The 22,171-nt window shown below is 45.2% G+C and overlaps 1 protein-coding gene and 1 non-coding gene across 22 annotated transcripts in view; both read right to left on the bottom strand.

Annotated features, from left to right (window-relative positions):
• Positions 1 to 11,460: 11,460 nt before the first annotated feature.
• Positions 11,461 to 22,171, bottom strand: part of RBFOX2 (RNA binding fox-1 homolog 2) — a 261,511-nt gene continuing 250,800 nt past the window's right edge. For all 21 annotated transcript variants that reach the window (XM_060306880.1, XM_060306881.2, XM_060306882.1 and 18 more), the window contains 3 exons: positions 19,346 to 19,434; positions 18,814 to 18,886; positions 11,461 to 16,994 (listed from right to left, as the gene is read on the bottom strand). In XM_060306880.1, coding sequence (XP_060162863.1) covers positions 16,940 to 16,994; positions 18,814 to 18,886; positions 19,346 to 19,434 — 217 coding nt within the window. In that variant the 3' untranslated portion in view covers positions 11,461 to 16,939. The remainder of the gene's footprint in view (positions 16,995 to 18,813; positions 18,887 to 19,345; positions 19,435 to 22,171) is intronic.
• On the bottom strand, positions 18,135 to 18,241 carry LOC115853093 (U6 spliceosomal RNA). Its single transcript, XR_004039413.1, has one exon. It is a non-coding gene; the product is annotated as a U6 spliceosomal RNA (small nuclear RNA).

Below are 22,171 nucleotides of genomic sequence, written 5' to 3'. Positions count from 1 at the left end.
AAATGCCACAAAAGGCCAAAATAACAGGTTAGAAAAACTTGTCACATATAAATTTTTAAATAGATGACAATATTAATATTTAACAACAATTTATCCAACCTTTGTTTGTCTTACTAGGTGCTCAGCAGTGTTCCTTGCACTAAATGAATTTTATCCAAGTTGGAGATTTTATAATGCTAAAAGAGTGAGTCATAAAGATATCGCTTTTTTTTTTTTTTTACCATATTGGTTTTTATTATGAAATCAGCACATGATTCTTGCAACAAATTTCAATAAGACAGATGAGTGAAAGGTACAGGTGTGGGTCTTCCCTTCTGGCAACCTTCCCCAGGCTGAGCCTGCTCAGCTGTATCTCCTTCCAGAATTTTCCCCTAGTCTTTTGCCACATGTTCAATACTTAAAAAAAAAAAAAAAAATCGAGATCATATTCTTCCACATTTTTTCTTTTACTTAATATATCCTGTGTCTCTTTCCAAGTCAGTTCATATAGATTTGCCTTGTTCTTTTTCACGTCCATAGCTTTTATTCTGGGGCTTCCCTGGTGGCACAGTGGTTAAGAATCCACCTGCCAATGCAGGCGACATGGGTTCAAGCCCTCGTCCGGGAAGATCCCACATGCTGCGGAGCAACTAAGCCCGTGTGCCACAACTACTGAGCCTGTGCTCTAGAGCCCTTGAGGCACAACTACTGAAGCTCATGCACTTAGAGCCCATGCTCTGCAACAAGAGAAGCCACAGCAATGAGAAGCCCGCGCACCATAACGAAGAGTAGCGCCTGCTCACGGCAACTAGAGAAAGCCCGCACACTGCAACGAAGACCCAACACAGCCAAAAATAAATAAACAAATAAATAGACATACATAAGCATTTATTTAATACTGATGTCTTTTAATGTAAACAGTTCCCCTGCACGGATATTTCAGATTGCTTCCATTCTTTTTACCACTTCAAGGAACTGGTGAACATCTTTACATGTGTTTCTCTGTGTACATGTCATTGTAGGATGAATTTCTAGAGGGAGGGTATTGAGTTTCAGGCATAGGTACTTTTTATGTTGTGAGATACTCCACATCATCCTTCCAGAAGTTATATTGTTTTATATCCAACCAAGTGTCTGAGGGTGGACACGCCCCTCTTTCTTTCTCAGCAACATAGGATGCTTTCATTCTTTTTACTTTTGCCAAAATGATCAAAGAAGTGGTGTCTTGCTGAGGTCTAAATTTGCATTTATTGGCTACTAATGATGTTAAGCATCTTTTCATATATTTACTGGCCATTGTATTTCAACTTCTGTGAAACGCCTTTTCAAAGGACACGAGAGATACCTGTTTACAGAAAATGAGAACCAAGTGCAGTTTGAAATGTCAAGGGTTTGTTATTACTTCTCACGTCTTCAAAAAAGAATAGGCGTGGAGGTGGGCTGGGAGAGCCATTTTTCAGGAGTGGGGAAGAGAAATGAAGTCACGTTTATGACTCACATTAACAACTTAAAAAAATCAAAAGCATCCCATGAAGATGCGGCAAATGTAAGGAAATCTGTACGTTTTTTAAGCTTTCAGAAAATAAGCAATTTTGATGCTACATAAATTGTCCCAGAAATAGAAAACACAATATGCTACTGAGTTTATTCTGTGAAGCAAATATAACGCTAATAATAAACCTTGATTACAAGGAAAGACAACTATAGCTCTTTATCATTTGTGGCTCTAAGATGAATATACTGAACACACTAATAGAAAATATAAATCTACAACATACTGATGCAAAATTCTACAGTGACAAAGTTGGGGTTTCCATGAAATATAAGGATAATTTGATATACGGAAATTTATGCACATAATCTACTATATTCATGGGATAAATAAAAAAGGAAAATTATGACCATCTCATTAGAGTCGGAAAATTCAGCACCTAATCCTAATAAAATATTTAAATCTAGGAATAAACATAATGCCTTTTCATGAAGAGAAGTGGTTTTTGTAGACTAGCTGCTGACAATACTGGAAGTCAATTTCATAAAATTAAATAATTTAAGAATTCAAGCTAATGCAATAAAGTATGGAACCAAAATAAGAAAAATAAGTACTGAAAAAACAGGAAAGAAAACCAGCATTAGGTATTCATGAAATATTCATTTCATAGCTATTACAATTAGGAAAAATTCAGCGAAACAAAAGGGAAGTATTAAAAATGAATAATATTTCTATTGAGTAAAAAAACAAGTTAGAAAACACAGCATTATATTATTCATAATCGCCTCAAAACAACTTAAGGTATCAAGGAAATAATGTTGGCATGAAATGCAAAGAGGTAACAAATTTTACTTAAAAGAAAAATGAAAACCAGAAGCCCTGGGAGGCCATACGGTGTTGCTAGATTAATCAGGATATATCTTCAGACCTTCTCAATGGTCCCCATCTGCAAATGCAACAGCAAGTAACTTCCTTCATCAAGTTAACTAGAAAGATAAGTAGCCCCCAGCCCCTGCGTGGGAGATCCTCTGCAAAGAACTGCACGAAGCCAGAGAACAGAGCGGGGCATGGAGCTGATTGCTGACCAGAGTGCAGGCAGCAACCAGAACAAGTTGGTGCCATTATATGAAGGACTCATAAGGGCGACAGAAACATGAAGACCCCAACGTGCCACCATAAAGGAGTGTTTCTATAAACACGAAGGTACATCCCCTCTTGATGAAATGGCATAGAGTCATCAAAAATAACCTTGGGCTTCCCTGGTGACGCAGTGGTTGAGAGTCCGCCTGCCGATGCAGGGGACGCGGGTTCGTGCCCCGGTGCGGGAAGATCCCACGTGCCGCGGAGCGGCTGGGCCCGTGAGCCATGGCCGCTGAGCCTGCGCGTCCGGAGCCTGTGCTCCGCGACAGGAGAGGCCACAACAGTGAGAGGCCCGCGTACCGCAAAAAAAAATCCTTATGACAACTGTGTAGCAATATGAAAAATACTTGTCTTATAATACTACATTTTAAAAGTAAGACACACTATGATAAGTATGTAATAAAAGCCATGCGAAAAAGAATATACATTGGAAAAACAACTGGAGGTAAGTGAATAAAATCGAGAGATATGTTGTGGTGGTATTGGGGGTGATATTTGTCAAATTTTAATGAAAATGTATTTAAAGTGATTTTTGAGCAACAAAAGAAGCTGCAACAGAAGAAAGAATCTTTAACCGAGGGTAACCGTGCAATGCTGCCTGTGCTGGGAAGGAAAAAATAATTTGCCGTCTACTCTTCTGCATTCTTGGCTGAAACCCCGGTAATAAAAGGCAGATTAACTAGAGAAAAACAGACAGAAGTTTATTAACACGTATACTTCATGCACATATGAGATACCCAGGGGAAAATGAGTAACTCCTCAAGGTGGCTTGGAATTCAGTCTTAAATACCATTTTAATAGGGAAAGGGGATGGGGGAAGTAGACCTCTTAGGGGAGAGTAAATGATTTTTAGGAATGATGAATGGGTCCTTAGAAGAATAGGTGGGAGATGTGATAGTTTGTGACAAAGATTCTCTGGGTGTGGGATTGCCTTCTCTCCCCTCCTGTGATAAGAGTCAATTTTCCCTGGTTGATGAAACTCCTGGGGAGCCGAATCTATGACAATTGAGTTCCTTTTGGAGGATCTGCCTTTAGGCAGATAAGGGGAGTTCAGAGAAAGCCCCTCTCTGCATGTATTTATTCATGTGCTGAACTCAACATAATCAATAATCAAGTAACCAAAGCAGCATGTTTTGGGGTGTCGTGTTCTGCTACCCTTCACCTGTCTGGTTAAAACAAACAATTAACCAACTAATTATCTCCTCATCTCTAGGAAGGCTTTCTAGAGACTGGGCAATCTGCCAGAATTACAGACGGTAGAGGGCTGGACGGAATGATTACTCACTTGCTTTCCGGTTTACAGTATTATAAATGACATGGCTCTGATCATCTTTATGCCTGCCGTTAGCTTATTGGATGATTACCAGAAGGCTTTTGTGACTTAATATCAAAATTTCAAAAGTTCTTCACCAATCTACTTTGCTACCAGTAACCTAAGAGATGACCAGTTTTACTACGTCCTAGTCGGCATTGAATATTATCATAGTTTAATTGTTTGGATAAAGTCCTTAGACAAAAGTGATGTGACATTTTTGAGACGTTAAGATTTTTGAAGTATTCTAACCTTGCTTTTTTAACTTCCAAATATTATAATTAGATAGTCCACTTTCCCAGGGCATTGTTAAAGCTTTTTGGACCGAGATGACTAGAGAAGAAATACGCTGGCTACCCTCTGAGCCACAGGCTTGGGAGGAGATGATGGAAAAAACTGGTTTGGAAATGTAATCATAGGAAAGTGATGTCGAGGGGGGAAGGTACCAGAACGTGAGTTTTGTGAGGGCAGGGATTGGGCTGATACACCAACCGCCAAAATCACAGCATCTAGAACAGCGCCTGGCACAGACTTTGCACTTGGTATTTGAAGGAAGGAAGGAGGAAGGAAGGAAATCTGATTGTTAATACCCACATTTTGTTGCTATGCTGTCACCATCTTCATAATATGAAACATAAAAATGTGTTCCAGCAAAGTTGGTTGAAGAATTGATCATGCAACCTCATTTGCCTCCATTTGCATTTGGAGATGTACCAAAAAAAAAAAAAGAAAAAAAAAAAAAAGGATTCACACATTCTCCTAAAAAAAATCCCTTAGGAAAGTAAACAAAAAACCTTTGGTGGGCTTCCCTGGTGGCTCAGTGGTTGAGAGTCTGCCTGCCAATGCAGGGGACACGGGTTCGTGCCCTGGTCCGGGAAGATCCCACGTGCTGCGGAGGGGCTGGGCCCATGAGCCATGGTCGCTGGGCCTGTGCATCTGGAGCCTGTGCTCCAGAACGGGAGAGGCCACAACAGTGAGAGGCCCGCGTACCGCAAAAAAAAAAAAAAAAAAAAAAAAAAAACCTTTGGTAAGGGACTTCCCTGGTGGAGCAGTGGTTAAGAATCCGTCTCCCAGTGCAGGGGACACGGGTTCGAGCCCTGGTCCAGGAAGATCCCACATGCCACAGAACAACTAAGCCCTCGCGCCACAACTACTGAGCCTGCGTGCCTAGAGCCCGTGCTCCGCAACAAGAGAAGCCACCGCAATGAGAAGCCCACATACCACAACGAAGAGTAGCCCCCGCTCACCACAACTAGAGAAATTCTGCACGCAGCAACGAAGACCCAATGCAGCCAAAACAAACAAACAAACAAACAAACAAAAACACCCTTTGGTAAGCACATTAGCAGGTGTCCAAACACCTGGCCTGTCGGGTGATGGATTCCTAGTAGCGGAATTTGCTGCATTTTCCCTAGTCATCCGGAACACTCCTTCCCCAGCCTTCCTCCACCCTTGACCAAAGCCGTGAGAACATCTGGGTCTGGCCTTGAGATCCAAACTGCTGGGACTTACCTTTCCATGACCTTCAGACTCTCCAGTAGCACTCAGCTGAAGCGTTATTCTCATAATAGACTGCTGCCTAACACAGGTTGTACTTCTGGTGCTGAAGGGTCCATAAAGTTCTATAAAATGAGTTGCAGGGCTACTCCAAGCTCTTAAATTATACGATCTTCACAGTCACGCAAACTAGAGTTCTCCTGCCCTTTCAGGACAGGAACAATCTATTCTCTGTATCTGTGACCTTTGGCCTCCTTCCACTCTCTAGATTCTTCCCCCACGGCTCCCGTTAATCCTGAGATAGTGCAAAACGAAGTCCCCTCCACTTGCTGCTGGCTGATGAACCGGCTTTGACTAGAGTTAATTGGGTCACTTCCAATGTGCCTGCGCACATGTTTCTCTACCGTCCTTGAGTGAAGGAAGAGAGATTTTTCTTTTCTCAGAGGAATATTGTCCTCAACCAGCAAAGGAGGCAGACGACAGGCTTCTGGGAAGCTGTAGTCCTAGGTTCTTACCCTAATTCCATCACTACCTGGTTTATAATCAAGGGAAAGTCACCCCACCCTTGGGACCAGCTTTTTCCTCTGTGAAAGAGGAAAAAGATAACCAATTATCTTCTGTGTTGGGTTTTCAGAAAGCATCACGGACCAATGGCAACAGTCTTTCTCAAAGAGCCTGGATGCCGCATCACAATTTTTCTTGTGAAAATGGTCCAGACACCCTTACCAAGAGTGGCTGGGAAGTTTATGCTTCTTTGCCATCTATGTACAGATGAGCTCTAAGATGTAGGTTGGAAAGGGGCTGAACTCCTAGGCGTACAGAGATATCTCAAAGAAAATGCTAACTTAGCCTTTTTTTTTTTTAAATTGAAGCATAACTGATGTATAATATTATGTAAGTTTCAGGTGTACAATATAGTGGTTCACAATTTTTAAAGACTCTATTCCATTCAGAGTTATTATAACATATTGGCTATATTCCCTGTATTGTACAATATATCCTTGCAGGTTATTCATTTTATACATAGTAGTTTGTACCCTTAATCCTCTCCCCCTATCTTGCCCCTCTCCTTCCCCTCATTCATTCATTCAACGGGTTTTAATTAAGTGAGGCCTTGACGGGGGCCGAGGATTTAAGGACGCGCTCCCAAACTTGTCTGCATGTTGGCATCACTTGGCAAGGCTTCAAAAAATACTGATGAGTGGGTGGGTCCTACCCCCCAACGACAGGGATTTAACTGATCTGGGACATGATTCAGACTTGGGAGGTTTTCAAGGATCTGCCAGTAATTCCGTTGAGTTTGGGAACCACTGTATTAGGCATGGGGAGCTTCCTTCTGGCTCTACTGCATCAGTAGACTTTTACTCTTCGGGTACGTATCCTAGCTTCTTGATAACCAGGGGAAGTTTTGGGGGGTAAACTGTGAGACACAGGATTCATCTTCCAAAGGGTCTTGCCCACGTCTTCCCTTGCCTGTCACAGAGCACAAGCTTAGGGCAGGTCCCACAGGGCACTGAGGAGATCGTGGGAAAAGATACAGTCTCTGCTCTAATGGCACTGGGGGCCCAGCAGGGGGATGGACCCCAGATAAGCCGTTAACAAGGAGGAGAGGTAAATGGTAGGACACGAGGAGGACGAAAGGGACGGGGTGTTGCGGGAGCCCCTCAGGGGGGCACCTTCTCCCAGGATGGGCAGGCTGTGGGAGAAGGGGAGGGAGCGCCTGATCGTGAGAAGCTGGTGCCTTGCAATGCTGTTCCCACCACGTGCAATCCTGGGCCTGGGCCTTTGCCACTCACCTCACTGAACCCTCTCTGCCCATTGCCTGCGTGCATTTCCAGCCAGAGGTGCCGTTCACTAAGTTATCTGATGTACACATGTTAATTGAGCACCTCTGTGCCGGGCATCATGCCAGGCCCAGCTGTGAACGAGGCAGACAAGGACAGGGTGCATTATGGGAGAGAGCTACCTTGCCCAGCCCTATAACATCTGGGCACTCAGGCAAACCTTTTGCGAGCTCCCAATGATGCTACAGAAATGAGTACATTACTTCCTCTTCTTTTTGCCCTAGTTGGTCAAGCTATCTCCGTGGAACAATACCAGACTTTAACTAAGAAAACTTGAGAAACTTCTGCTTGCGAAGATGCTCCCAGCAATGATGACAGAGGCAGACCTGCCGTGGTTCCTGATCACCCCTGGGGACGCCAGAAACACCTGGGATGGAAGGAAAGTTTGTCAGAGACCAGGTTTTCTGAGTGTACAGATGGGGTTGGAGACCAAGAAGACCTAAGTACTCATGTGAATTTCAACCGACGTTGGGACATTCAGAACATATGTATTTTCCAAATTGTATATAACTATACAGTACATTTATGATTAAATTTTTAAAAAACCCTTTATTTTAAAATCAACTATGCTCTGCGAGTCCTCCAGGCCCCTCCTTGCCCTGCCCCCACCCCATCTCTCATCACAGCCGCACCGCTGCTGAGCTCTGATCTACATTCCCAGCGCCCCGAGAGGAAACGTCGGTGATTTGAGAAAAGCTGTTACTGAGAGATAGTTATCCCTTTATTGCAGCAGAATTTATAATCTTGAAAAATTGGACATGGTTGAAATGTTCCAACACTAGGAGACCCGTTAAATAGAAAGTATTCATCCACTGGAGAGAACTCTATGTAGCGATCAAGGTGATGTTCAGGAGAGTCAATAACTGGATTAACACGGAAAATGTTTATTTTAGCAAGTTAGGTGAACAAAGCAGGATGAAAATTGTATATCCACTTTCTCACTTAGAACCTAACCAGGGGAAACACATCTCTCAAACCTGGCAGTAGAGAAAACAAAAGAAAACTCTGGCAGGAAGTAGAGCAAGGTCACACGGCAGCTATGGTTATTTAGAGGTAATTTTCGTTACTTTTCACGTTTCCTTTGATGTAATTCCTATGATGTGAATTACTGTTTTATGAATTGGAAAGAATAGATAATATTTACATCAAAATTAAACAGTTTTTAAAAAAGAGGACCAACTCATGGTCCGCTGGTCTTAGCTTCTTCAATCAGTTGAATGAATACAGTCTCACCCTCACTAGTGACAGAAGTCACAGTGGGAGGAGAATGAGTGTGTTTTCATGGGAGGCCACGCCCATGATGAAAACCATGGCTGAAAACCATGACACCTAGTCTTTTGGGTTTCTGGACCCAATTCCATGGTGTGTGTGCGCGTGTGTATGTAGGATTCCCCACATCACCAAGCAATTCTGGACACCAACAGGGAGTGGGCCTGGGGTTGCAGAGCTGTCCTAGGGTCAGGAGTGCTGTTGGAATGGGGTGCTGGGCTCGGGGAGAATGGGGCAATGCAACAGTGAAAAGTGATCAAGAATCTGCTCAATTGGGAGATTGGGACTGACATATATACATTATTATGTATAAAACAGATACCTAATGAGAACCTACTGTAAGGCACAGGGAACTCTACTCAATGCTCTGTGGTGACCTAAATGGGAAGGAAATCTAAAAAAGAGTGGCTGTATGTATAGGTATGACTGATTCACTTTACTGTACAGCAAGAAACTAGCACAACATTGTAGAGCAACTATACTCCAAATAAAAATTAAAAAAAAAAAAAGAATCCACACACACTCAAGACAAACGTGCGGCACACTTTCTTTTGAGCAAGACTTTTTCCCCACTTATTTTCTTTCTTTTTTCTTTAGGATTTTAACATGGTTATCACCAACTGTTATCCAATTTACTGACTGAGGGAAATTAAGAGGTTTGGATAGAAAGATGATGTCAGCATATTGAATTTTAGGAGCCTTGGGACTGCAGCTGGACAAGACTAGACTTTGGAGAGATTTATGGTCTCCGGCCATAGCCTTGCGTCATTAGGTGGAAATTGGTGTCGAGTTTTCAGGGGAATAGGAGACCGATGACCTGGGGAACACCATGACTTGAGGGAGTAGAGGAAGAAGACCCTACAAAAGGGACAGAGCATCAGTCAGAGACGGGATGCAGTGCCAGCTCTTGGGTTTCTACAGGGGTTTCTACTGGAGAAGCACGAGAAACACCAGTGCTCAGACGTGAAGGGCGCAGACTTCGGAGGCTGGGACCCCAGTTCTGCCGCTTTCTACTCAAGGGACAGGTTATCTCCTCTCTCCACACCTCGGCACCAGTAACGATACTGGTGGGTCTGGGATTTGATCTCTCTCTGCAGAAGCTTATGGATTCTGCGTCAGACACAAAGGACTTTACTGCTCCCGGCCCGGCTGGCAACAAGAGCATCAGTGTGTGGGACGGGGTGGCTGCTGCTCCCCAGGAGGTGTGCACGGCGGCTGAGGAGCCCTGAGCGAGGGGCAGCCACCTCTTCCAGAGCAGGTAGGAAGCAGACTCGTTCTTCGTCCCCGGGATACATCCCCCCCCCCCAATTCCTCAAGGTTACTTGCTATAAATGCCACCCCAGAAAGGTCCTGGGAAAGCGAGGTCAGGGCTTCGCTTGCCTGGTACACCCAGCAAGAAGCACAGGCGCCGGGACCTGAGGAGGAAGACACCCAGCACCTGCCGCGGGGCTGCCGGGAAGATGAAGGTGATGTGAGCACACGTGGAAAGGGCTCTCGGCCTCCGCGATCATCAGCCGGGGTGGCCATACGGAGAAGGCGGGGTTGGGGGTGGCGGCTGTGTTATCACCTTACATCCGAGATTGAAAAAAGTCATTCAACAAATACTTATGGAATGCTTGTGTGTTGCTGACACCAGAGACACGGAGTTGAACAGAACGAAGCTACCGACCTCCGGGCGCTTCTGTTCTAGTACAGGGGGACGCGCCGCGGATAAACTAGCGGAGGAGCTGGTGCACAGGCCGCAGACCCGGATGAGGACGGGGATTGACTCGGGGCCGCCTTGCACAGAAGCACGTCCTGATCCAACTGCTACTGTAGCGGGTGGCTGTCGAGAGCAGGCGGGGCGTGCGCTGCTGGGGAAGAGACGGAGGAGGGAGGCCAGGCCAGGAGAGCAGGGCAGATGCGCCAGCCTGTGTCGGGGGCAGCGACGGAGGGTCTCGGGAGTGCCCGGCTGCGCGGGCGCTGGAGGTCAGGTCAGCGCCCCGGGGAAGGCGTCACCTGCTGGCGTCACGCGGGGGCGGCTTCAGGGTCCTGGAGGGAGAGGCCAGCCGGCCGCAGGTGAAGAGCAGGGAATTGGAGTCGGTGGCAGAAACTCACTCCAGAAGTTTGTCATGAAGGAGAGGACTGGGATCGTGCAAAATCATTGCATGTTTCAGTGCCACAGGGACTAGAGGAGGGAAAAGGTTGACCTCCTTGTGGGAGGGACGATGGAGCAAAGTCCCCGAGAAGGTGGGAAAGGACGGACGTGTGGGGACAGCGCCTGACCGAAGACGCCTCTCCCGGTAAAACAGGAAGGACGGGAAAGGATGGGTGTGCGTCCAAGTAGGTGTCTAGATCAAGGAGATCCCGTGGCCTCCATTTCCTCCCGGAAACGGGAAAGGAGACGATCTGAGTGATGTTAGGGAGTTGCAGATTTAGGAGGAATTTCAGAGATTTGGGACTTCCTGGTAGAGAAACCAGTGCAGGAGGGGTGGCTGAGGAAGCCCAGGGAAGGAGGAAAAGGCCCAGGCCCCATACAGAAGGAAAAGGTGTGGGAGCCTGGGTGGTGGCCCGAGCCAGGGGAGAGGTGACAGAGGTGACAGGTGGCCAGACGGGAAGCGCCCCCTGGAGGGCAGTTTCTGAGGCAGGTGAGGGCGGCAGCGAGGACACCAGGAGAGGATGGAAAAGGGAAGAAGTGAAGCGGAAGATTTCAGAGGCAGAAGCAGGAAGACAGCTCCTGCCAAGACTGGAGGAGCCGGAGGGCAGGTCCCATGGCACCAGCCTGGGCCTGTGTTTCCCTCTCCCCTCATCTCATTCAGGGAGCGTCGTGTTTGCCGCCTTCTTTTTTCCATCTTACAAAAGTCAAATGCAAGTTCTATCTTTGGAGCATGGGGGGGGGGGGCAACAGAAGTCGTTGAGGATCAACACACGCAGGCCAGGGCGAAGAATGGTGTTTCTCCTTTTATTTAAAAACAGTGCTTCATTACCATTTGCAAAGGCAGAGGCAGTGCTCCTCCTTCGCTTAGAGTTTATAAAAGCCAGCAACATGATCAATAATTTATACACATGGATAGTAATACAAAAAAATAAGGAATAAAAGCTAAAGATCTAACTACTCCGACCTTCACAATTCCAGCTACTTGATAATAATAGGAGTAACCCAATGAATACTGTATGGTCTGAAAGCTACTATACAATATGATTCTTAACAAGAAGGGGAGGGAATTAGAGACTGTCACAAAGCCCTGGGTGCTTCTCTGGAGTTTGTAGGGAAACAGGACCCTGGGCAAGCAGCTCGGGTGTCCTAGGAAAAGATTTGGGGGTGGGGGAGTGGGGAGTGGGGAGAAAAGGCGAGGTGGTCGATTATACAAGCATCCCATGTGATGCCCCCATGCCCCATAGGTACCTGTTTTGCCATGGCAATGGGAGGGGGCCGGAGAAACTGCACGTTGCATGTAGGGATGGTTTCGTCCCTGCCACGGGGAGCGGGGACAAGAGGGGAGGTTCGGTGGCATTTTTAGCCTTGCAGAGATTTGGACTGAAAAGCTCAGAGACTCAGGTGGGTCAGCCTGTCAGGGACAAGCCACCCCGCCTGGCTCTCTCAGCATTGTGCAGCCCTAGCTTACGTGTGTCAGCCCCAGGTTTGCTCCAGCTATTCACAAGCAGAATTATAACACAAGAAAAAAAAATTCATATCCCTTAGGGGGAAAAAAAAAGGAGGATCAATTCATCACTCGATATATAATACAGCCAAAATGAGCTGCCAGGACAAGCACACACACACGCAATACTGTGAACAGAAAATACAAGAAAGGACAAAGCTGCAGTTCTGGGTGGGGTATCGACGTTGCTTAAAGCACTCATCAGTCCCCGGAAAAACCAAACCAAAAAACATTTTTAAAAAATTCAAAAACATATGCACCCCCTGGGAATCTGGCGTTGGTAACAGGGGCGGGTGGTAGGGGGGAGAGAAGAGCATCGCTGTTCCCTTTTTGCTGGCTGGTGTGAGCTGAGCCCTCGCCACACTGGCGGGCGCGTGTGTCACTCCCAGGCGGAGGGGCCCCGGCTGGCAATCCCCTTAAAGGCAAGGTTTGAGTTGTGGCCAATGAGCAGTTCTCTCCGTTACCAAGCCTGCCAACCAGCACTACCATGGCTGAAGTGATCGACCGTTTTCCTGAGTAATCTGTAACTGGCTACAGTTCCGGGAACGTGGAGAACTCAGCTACTGCGGCCACCCGCCATATTCGAGGACTCCCCTCCGTCCTCCTTCCTAGTGCATCCGATTCGGGAATTTGAGAACCTGCTGCAGCCTGGTCTGTAAGCCTTATTTTAAAGATGGGGGCCAGGGACTCAACGGCACTCGCTAAACCAGAGGGCACATGCTGGCTTAGGACACCCAGAGTCTACTTGGGAAGGGCCCTGCTTCACGCTCTAGCTCCTGGATGGCTACTGCCTGGTTGATCAGTCAAGCGAGGATGAAGGAAGAACACAGCAAAGGGGAAAGGGAGGGAAGAGGCTTTCGGACAGTAACATTTCCAAAAAAATCGTGTTTTATGCAACAGAGAATCAGGTTTCACTGGTGGATACTACAAACGGTCAAACATTTTCAAGAGCATGACAAAATAAAGACACACAAATTTACGTTGGATGTTCACCTTGCCCACTATTTTTTTTCCTATCTTAAAACAGTGCAAACAGGTAACTTATGCTTTTAAAACACCACTACCCCTTCCCCACCCCCCAAAGTCCCTTTCCTCCTATTTTCTGGGGGAAACAAGTCTGCGATTCTGCAACTGTTTCTGTGCTAGGGGGTTGCAAGCAGCCGAGAAGCGGCTGGGCTTGGTGAAAGGGGGCGGTCCCAACGACACCCCCCACCCTCCCTTACAGTGCCCTCTGGGCTGTCCCTTGCTTCCCGCCCTTGGCCTCATCCTCCCGCCAGAAGGAAGGGAGGCCATCCAGCCCTTCCTGCAGATCCTTGGGGTTGCTTCCATTCCGAGTTTACACCTCCTTCCTACCTGGAAGCTATGTGACTAGTTACAGGGTGGTAGTGATTCACCGACTTATCTGCTAGAGCTCTAGGAAAGTAGAAACTAAACTAAGAGCAGTTCAGCCCCTGAGGAGTCACACTTTTGAGAGAAAGCTGCTATCATTGATTTCTACTGAATAGAGCTCCGCTAGCTCCCCTTAAACTAAGAGCTGAGCTCCAGTCCCCTTCTTTTTCAAGGAAGAATAATATCGGCTCAGTTCCAACTGTGGCTGCTGAAGGAGGATGGTGACAGCGGGCTTTGTAAAAACTGAGAGCCTTAAAAGTGACGAATCACAACAGCTGAGCTCGGTCAGTGGGAGCTGAACTATGTAATATAAGGAATTCTGGAAAAGCTCTAAGGACAGCTCTCTGGGCTGAAAGAGGGATATTCAGATAAAGGTGGTCACTAGAGGGCTCCTGAAAGGAGCCCAGCTTCTAAGAGTAAGATGCTTAGTATAGAAGTCCACATCGTGACCTACAGTAAAGCTGTCGCAACTGATTCAGCATGGATACGTTTTCCGGAATTATTCACCAGCATCCTCTAACAAACTTACAAGATGCCATACTCTCTTCTGACTCAGTTTCTTAGTCCAGTGGGAACTAGAGTCAGGAATAAACAAGCACTGATGCTTCGAGGAACCTGCCTCTGATGAAGTTGCCTGTATGCGATCTCAAAGTTCAAAAGCTGATGGGGAGTTGATGCTTCGAGAGCCCCAATGCTCAGTGATGACACTGAAAACCAAAGGCCCTTTAATAACAAGCAGAACTCTGTTTAGTCTTAGTAAAAGGAGCTGAAGGAAGCAGTATTAAAACCATCCCTGGAAATGCAGCAGAGGCCCGCTGGAAAACACAGAGCTTGCCTATGGAGTCCTCAGCCAGAACCAGCTGAACTGAAATGCACAAACCTCAGGCTTCTGCCTCTTGTAAAAGGGCTGTGGAAGCTGCCTCCTCTGCCTTTCCCATCATCTTTCCCTCTTTCTGGAAAAAAAGAATAGAAAATTCTTGAACTCATTGCCCTATTTTCCTCCCCTGCTACGGATACAACCATTTAGAATTTGGCCTTGCCTCCACTGAGCAGTGGCTTGCCATTTCTGAGAATGGTCCCTATTTGAACAGGACACAAAATTTCTCTCAGTTTCTTCACTCAGTAAATGCTCTCCCTCAAAACAAAAGCAAAAGAAAGAAAAAAATCCTCCCTGCCCCCATTCCCTAGACCTGTGAAAGCCCCACATCCCATCCCCACACCCCAAACTAAAATATTTATATACACACACAACAAAAATTGTCTCAACAGCAACAAACCAAACTTTGGCTTGGGGAGGGGAACCCTTAACAATGGCCAACGGACTGGGCAGTCTGGTGTCCCCTATTCTGTGCATTCCTCCCCAGAATCAGTAAGAATTGCATCGAGGCCTCTAGCTTCCTTGATGTCTCCCCTAGTTTCAGGGAAGCCTCCCTCCCAGTTATTAGGAGAGAGAGGATTCTGAAGGGGGAGAAGATATGTATTATACACGACAGGCCAGTCCCCCCCCACAGATCCCTCTCCTTACAAAGAATGTTTGATGCTGTCATATGTCAGTCATTTTAATTCAGGGACATGAATCAGTATCAGTCAAGAACACGGGTGGAGGCAGGAGTAAAAAAAAAACCAAACAAACCAAAACAAACCCATAACAAACCAGAAGCTCCATGTCTCTGAATTACTTACTCCCTTTAGCAGCTATCCCTCGGGTGAAAGGTCACCCTAGTACCAATGTGAATAGACCAGGGAGCCAAACGGACCGTGCTTTTCTATTTTCTAATGGCTTCATTTTGGAAATGCTGCAGGACCCCTGCCTTTGACAGCTAAGAGCTAGAAGAGAAACACTTTCTCCCCTGTCTGACGACAGATAAGTCGAAGCCAGGTAGTGACAGCAGTGACTCACTGTGGTGGCCACCACATGACTCCTCCTGGCAACATATGAGATCCTGGCCATTTCAGACCCTCATTCCTGTACGGGAGGGGAGCAGCCTCGGGGGCTTGTTTCATGTCCTGTAGTGTTCATGAGTACCAAGTGGTCCAGGTGCTCAGCTGGGTGTCTTTGGAGGATAGTGAGAAGCTGGGTGGAGTGGCCACGAGGGCTCCAGACTGTGGACAGAAGTGACTCGTAAAGGCTCTGGAGGATGAAGAGTCCTATGGCTTTGGAGCTTGAACGAAGTGCCTTCGCCTGCCCTCACATGTCCTGCTCACAGAGACCTCCGGGGACGGCTGGTCTAGGGCTCGGGGCTTTATCTTTTGCCACCAGAGCCTTTATTATCTGTTTTCTACTTTGTACTGACTTTCTGATGCGAGAGAAAGATCGGGAATATCAGGGCGCCTTAACCTGACATCGTCTGACACCCCTTTTCTTGCCCTCCCCCTCTTCGCTGGCGCGTGACAATCTGTACTTCTAGCCCTCAAGCCCTGCCCAGACGCCTCGGGGACATCTGGCCGCTGGCTATTTAGTCTTCTGTCCCTGGGTCCTAAATTCCTGAATCTCGAGGACATGGGAGCAGGGTGTTAATAAAAGGAGAGATGAGCTAAGCTGTGGTTCAGTGAAAGGAAAAGCAGCCCAGCAGGAATGCTAGGGTTTACAGGAAAGAAAAGAGTGATCTTTTTCATACTCCAGAGTTCATTCCGAGACTGGGTTCCTAATGAGGTGTTTATTATCCACAGTCTGAGCACATGTCTGGAAATATTAATACTATAATTCCAAAAACGATGCCAACTGTCTCAGGCCTTGCGTGTAAGATGATTGTAAAGAGAATGAGGAGACAGGAGGGAAGAGGAGAGGAAAGTGTCTTAGTGATTCTCCTGCTTTGCCAGCACACATTCCTATAGTCTATTAGCATGTGGATTCCAGCCACAGCCAATCAGAATTGCCTGCCAAAGACCAGAAACTCAGAAGACTAGAAGGATATCCTGTTGCAGAGGGATCTCTTCCACTTCTGCTTGTCCCACAGCCACTCAGCACCAGGTACACTTTGGTAATTCTGTCTGCTGATTTCTGATCAGACGCATTTATCAGCTCCTAATGTCTCTCCTTCCTCATTGACTGCCTCTTCCGTGATTGACAGAATAAGCTAAGCACGGACATACAGACATGGAAATGCGTTATTTTTTTTTTTTTTTTTACCACAGTTAAAAAAAAAGAAAAAAAGAAAAAAATGCACAATCTTTGGAACAAAAGAATTAAAGGCAGAAATTTAAAGGAAAAATACATATTCAAAGAACATAGTGAGGTATAAAAAAGTATTCTCTCTTTTTTTGTGTTTTTTGTTTGTTTGTTTTTCCTCTTCATCTTGCTATAGAGTTCCTCTACTAGTAAATATTGCAATAGCCAGGCCTCATGAACTGGGGGGCTGTCCCACTTGCAGGGGTCTCACGTCACTTCAGTAAGGGGCAAATCGGCTGTAGCCACCTCGGTATAAACTCGCCTGTAGTAATTAAAGACACAAAAATATTAAAAGGTTGATGAGAGAAACATTACAAAAGAAGACATGTCCTGAGGAGGGATTTGGAAAAACAGCTTCCTTAGAAGCTTCAAATCAACTGGTTAGATGTTGTCTAGTGCATGAGGTCAGGAAACCAACTTCTGCCTCTAAGATGCTCAGACCACAGCCCAAACATTTACTGCTGACCTGATATTCTCAAGGGGAGAGTATGCTGATCGTTCATTATTTACGTGAGTTAGCACAGAGGAGCACTTCAATGAAGTTTAAAACCAAGTCTGTAAACAGTTTGATTTTTTAAAAGCATGGGTCTTGTCTACCTTGACGACCTCATTACAAGCGTGACCTAAAGCAGACTGCTGATCTTACCTTCTTACCCATTACCTGACAATGGAGAACACGTTACTTCTGACCACTATCTCTGTCACATCGCATGTTTGAGATGGTGCTGGATTTAAACCTGAGTTAATCTTTCAACGAATAAAGTCTATTTCCTCTGTAATTTATAAAAAATACCAACCAGGTTGTTTCTTGACATATCTTTTGTGTGTGTGTGTGTGTATATATATATATATATATATGGTATGTAAAACTGGGGTTTTAAGTGGGCTTCTTTCCTTTCTTTAATCATAATCTAATGAATTATCTTTTTCAATCAAAAGTTCCCTAGGAACATATCGCTCCTTGGGTCATTCTTTTAGTACAGGACTTATATCACTTGGGCACTAAATAAAACCTCAGGAATTCCCATCACTTCCTTATATCATACGTCTCTACTTCAGTTCTAAACACCACCCCCCATACCCCCGCAGGACCCTACTACTTCCTTCCACAGATCTTCATCAGTAGAGATTTAGTGTGGGAAGTGGCAGGCTCTCTCACATCCTTTATGTCTTAACTGTGACCATTGTTCTGCCTCCCTCTCAGACACGGTCATCTGTGTTTCCGGGCCGTTGGCCAGTGACACTGTGGATGGTAGAGAACTTCTGGCACAAGGAGGTATCACTGTGGACTGGCCAGTCTTTGCTGAATCCAGTGGGTCCCGTCATTGGCGCCAGAGGTGTCCAGGCCAACACAAAAATACTGCAGGGGGGATTCGAGTTTGGTCAGGGGGATTTTTATTTTAAAAATATGGAACGCTTCACGAATTTGCATGTCATCCCTGCACAGGGGCCCTGCTAATCTTCTCCGTATCATTCCAATTTTAGTATATGTGCTGCTGAAGCGAGCACAGGGGGATTATGCTAGATGAGCTCTATGACTTTTGTATACTTCTAAGAAATATACCATATTTTGCCACAAATGTTAGTAATAAAATTGTAAGGCATTTGCTTGGTGATTTTTAGTACTAGCTGCTGGAAGGCTTAGGAATAGCAGGGACATCCTTTGGCATCTGCATTTGAAGCAGACAGGTTAAGTTCTCTGAAAAGTTTACTGTGAAAACTGGAGAGTCTTGTGCCCCAAGTCTTTGAGAACACCTATCGGTAAAACTCTGCCACAGGTGTGCGTCCAACATCTGAGCCATTATAAAACAGCAACCTGTTCCCTTCCTTCCTCCCGAATAATGTCGTTACTCAGGGCAGACTGTCACTGTTCATTCCTTTCTGCCGTCCTTAACCAGGCCAGGCGGCTCACACCAGCACACACACAGAAGTGATATGAAATTTCCAGACAGTCCTATTGGTTTTAACACTTTGGCAACGGAAGAAGGGCTGAATTATCACCTCCCTAGATCTTCTGTAGTCTGTAGGTAAAAGTCAGAAGAAGTAAAACGTTTGAAAAAATAAAAGGCACATCTACTTACCACAGCGCCAACTCCATAGCTAGCGGCAGGGGCGAGGGCATGGTAGGGGTCGGCCGTGTACACCCTGCCATAACTGGAAAAAGAGATCCAATCAGGGAGATAAAGGAAAGACAGTGATTAAAAAAAAAAAAAAATTAAGGGGTTTCACTGTGCTAAGGACTTGTAACTTGGTCTTGGAATGTTATTAGAAAACTGGCAGAATGGAAAAAATCTCTCCGTTCTACTCCTAAAGGCAGCAACTGAAATTTTCTGAATTACTTCTATAAAATGGAAAAGAAGGGCACTGGAGATGAGGAAGAGGGAAATTGGGGTCAAAGCCAGAAACACACAGGAACAAGCGGGAGGGAGGGGAGGAGTGTGAGCCTGTGCGCCGTTGGGTTTTTGGCAGGATAGAGTCCAGGCCGAAGGCCTGTGGAAAACCCAGCTCAGCAGGCAGTCCCGGGGGCTAAGTGCCCTTATGGAAACAGCGTGGGGAAGGAAAGGGGGTGGCGCGGGGCGGCCTGGCGCTCCCCGCCCCCGTCTCGGCACCTACCCGTCGCTATAAGCGGCGGCGGCAGCGGCGGCGGCGGTGGCAGCGGTTGCAGTAGCAGGCTGTGCGTATCTGTAGGCTGCGTATCCACCCTACAGGAGAGAGGAGAACCGACTTTACACATGCCTCTCCCCCGGGGGGCAGGCGAGCACACACCCGCCCACACGCAGATGGACGCAGACGCAGACACAGACACAGACACGAACACAGACACATCCGTGGGGAGAGAATGTTTCAAACTGCATCAGTCTGCATGTTACTCCTTAGTGTACAATTAAGCTCCACCCAAGGCAGGGATTTGCTTTGCAATTTGTAACAAAAATAAACTACACTGGAGAACCTCTTCTCAAATTTAAGAAATGAAGATATGATTTAAAACATTTTTTTATTGAAATATAGTTGATTTACAATGTTGTGTTAGTTTCAGGTGTACAGTAAAGTGATTCAGTTACACACACATATATATATTTATTCTTTTTTAGATTCTTTTCCATTATAGAATATTACAAGATATTGAGTATAGTTCCCTGTGCTCTACACTAGAACCTTGTTGGTTATCTATTTTTATATATAATAGTGTGTCTATTGTAATTCCAAACTCCTAATTTATCCCCCCGCTGCCCACCCCCCTCCCCAAAATGAAGATATGATTTTGGGTCTGTCTTCGTTGGAACTTTCAACAGGGAAAATACCTACAGGAAGTTGGGAGAACTTTACCTGACAGGAAATGTAAATTATAGATTAAAACATTAAATTTATATGTGTTAACTTCAGATTCTCTGATGCGTACTTGGATTGATCTATTGCTAAGAGACTACAGTATATAAAGAAAGGTCCCATACAGTGCTATGCTCCATGTGGCCTAGTGCGTTTGCCAAGAGGCTAAGATAATCAAGCGATATTTAGAAGGAAGAACCAGTGTAGATCAGGGGTTGGCAAACCTCCATCTGTGGACCAATGCAGTTGGCCTCCTGTTTTTGGAAGTAGTTGTGACAGAGACCATATGGCCTATGAAGCCGAAAATCTTTACCACTTGGCTCCCTACAGAAAAAGTTTGCCAAGTCCAATCTATACTTCAGACTCAGGCAAATCAGATTACAAAGGGCTGTGGACCCTTGGACTAGGTTCAAACAGATCAGGAAGCCCACCCGCCCAAGCATTTAACTGCATTTATTTTTCTTCCCTAAAAGGTTTTGGGACTTCTTACATCCTAATCTCACAGCAGGTTCTGGAGCTTTTCTTCCAAGGGTTCAAATATCCTCTCAGTCCTAGAGAGTTTCAACTCCCCTGTCCTGCTATTTCACCTCGGTTTAGGTGAACCAAATACTCAAAAGGTTTTCAATGTCAGGGTGAAATACTTCATGAAGGTTTTCAAAGATAATCACAACAACAAATGCCACACGAGACAGGCTATTTGAAAAAGTGGCAAGCTCTACCTTTCCTTCTTCTTCTTTACCTTTCTAGAATTCATCTATTTTTACCTAAACCTAATTCAGGTGTGTACTTTTATTACTGTCATTTCCCCATCAAATATAGGTAACTACAGCTATGTCCATTTGGACGGCACCTCAGCAGCGAGCACAGCATGTTTCGTTTCTGTAGATTACTGTGTCCTTTTCTCATGGACATCTGAAGCTTTCTGGCCTGTACTTTCTGCTTTCTATTCCTTCAATGTTCAGTTTTTGCTAAACCTACAGAAGAATTTCAAATTTACTTCTGTATCATTTCTTAGGATTGAAGACAACCATCTTCTAATGGGACCCTTGTCTTCTTAGCCATCTGACAGGGAAGCTTCTAGCTTGCTTTTGTTTCTGTTCAAATCTTACTCTGGAAATACCTGTGATTTCTTCTCAGAGGTTCCTAGAGCTTTTTGCTTACTTCTTATATAATTTATGCTTTCTCTAACTGAAGACACTGCACCATGGGGGAAAGCTTACTCCTGCTCTTTAAATTTATGCTCCTTAAATTCATCAGAAGCAGCTTCAAATATACATGAAAAAAAAGTCTCTGATTGGCTTTCAGTGGTTTTGTACTATTCCTTCTTTGTTCTTCAAGTGAATGACTTGGAAAAGTAAGCATTGTTTTCTCAATTATAAATCTTTCCATAGATATTCCTATAAATAAGAAAGCTCTGATTAGTATTACCAAACACTGGCAATGAGATGGTAATGGATAGGGCCGTGGCAGGAAGTACCCTCGGGGGCTATCTGTGATCCACAGGCTTCCTCTGAATTCTAGCCAGGTCTATGGGAACAGGCAGGCCAGACTGATCTGGGCAAAGCCGTACATCCAGGCTGCAACATACACACTGCCATACATACACACATAAGCATATACATTTATGTATAAACTAACTCAAGTGTCTCTTTACCTTTTAAACTTCTAAAGAAAAAATGAAACAGTAAAAGGATTGTTAAACAAAACAACACACTAATCATCATAGTTGAAATTTTAAGCTTTATATGAACCTTGAAGGCTCAATTTTTTGGTATCACTAGAGATGATTCCACTAGTTTAGAATTAAAGTTTGCTAGTGTGAAGTTTACAGAGGGGCCATGTTTAGTAAAACTTCTTTGTAAATGAGGATAATGTGGCAAACAAGCATCATGAGGTTTCTCTCTTTAGCATTCTTTCAAAATCCAAAATAATCTCTAAAAATTGAAAAAGTCAAGGTAATAAAAGCAATTAAAGCCTAATTTATATCTTTCTGAGTAGACATTTAAAAACTGAAGTTCTATGCCATGGGAAAGAGGTATGCATTCTCATAAAAGTACTAACTAGACTCTCAGTTAAGTCTCGGTGTGTCAGAGATACTGGGGGTTGTATTAA

Source organism: Globicephala melas, chromosome 10, assembly GCF_963455315.2.
Source record: "Globicephala melas chromosome 10, mGloMel1.2, whole genome shotgun sequence".
Taxonomy (NCBI): domain Eukaryota; kingdom Metazoa; phylum Chordata; class Mammalia; order Artiodactyla; family Delphinidae; genus Globicephala; species Globicephala melas.
Note: the sequence above shows the minus strand (reverse complement) of the source record. Positions and strands in the feature narration are given on the sequence as shown.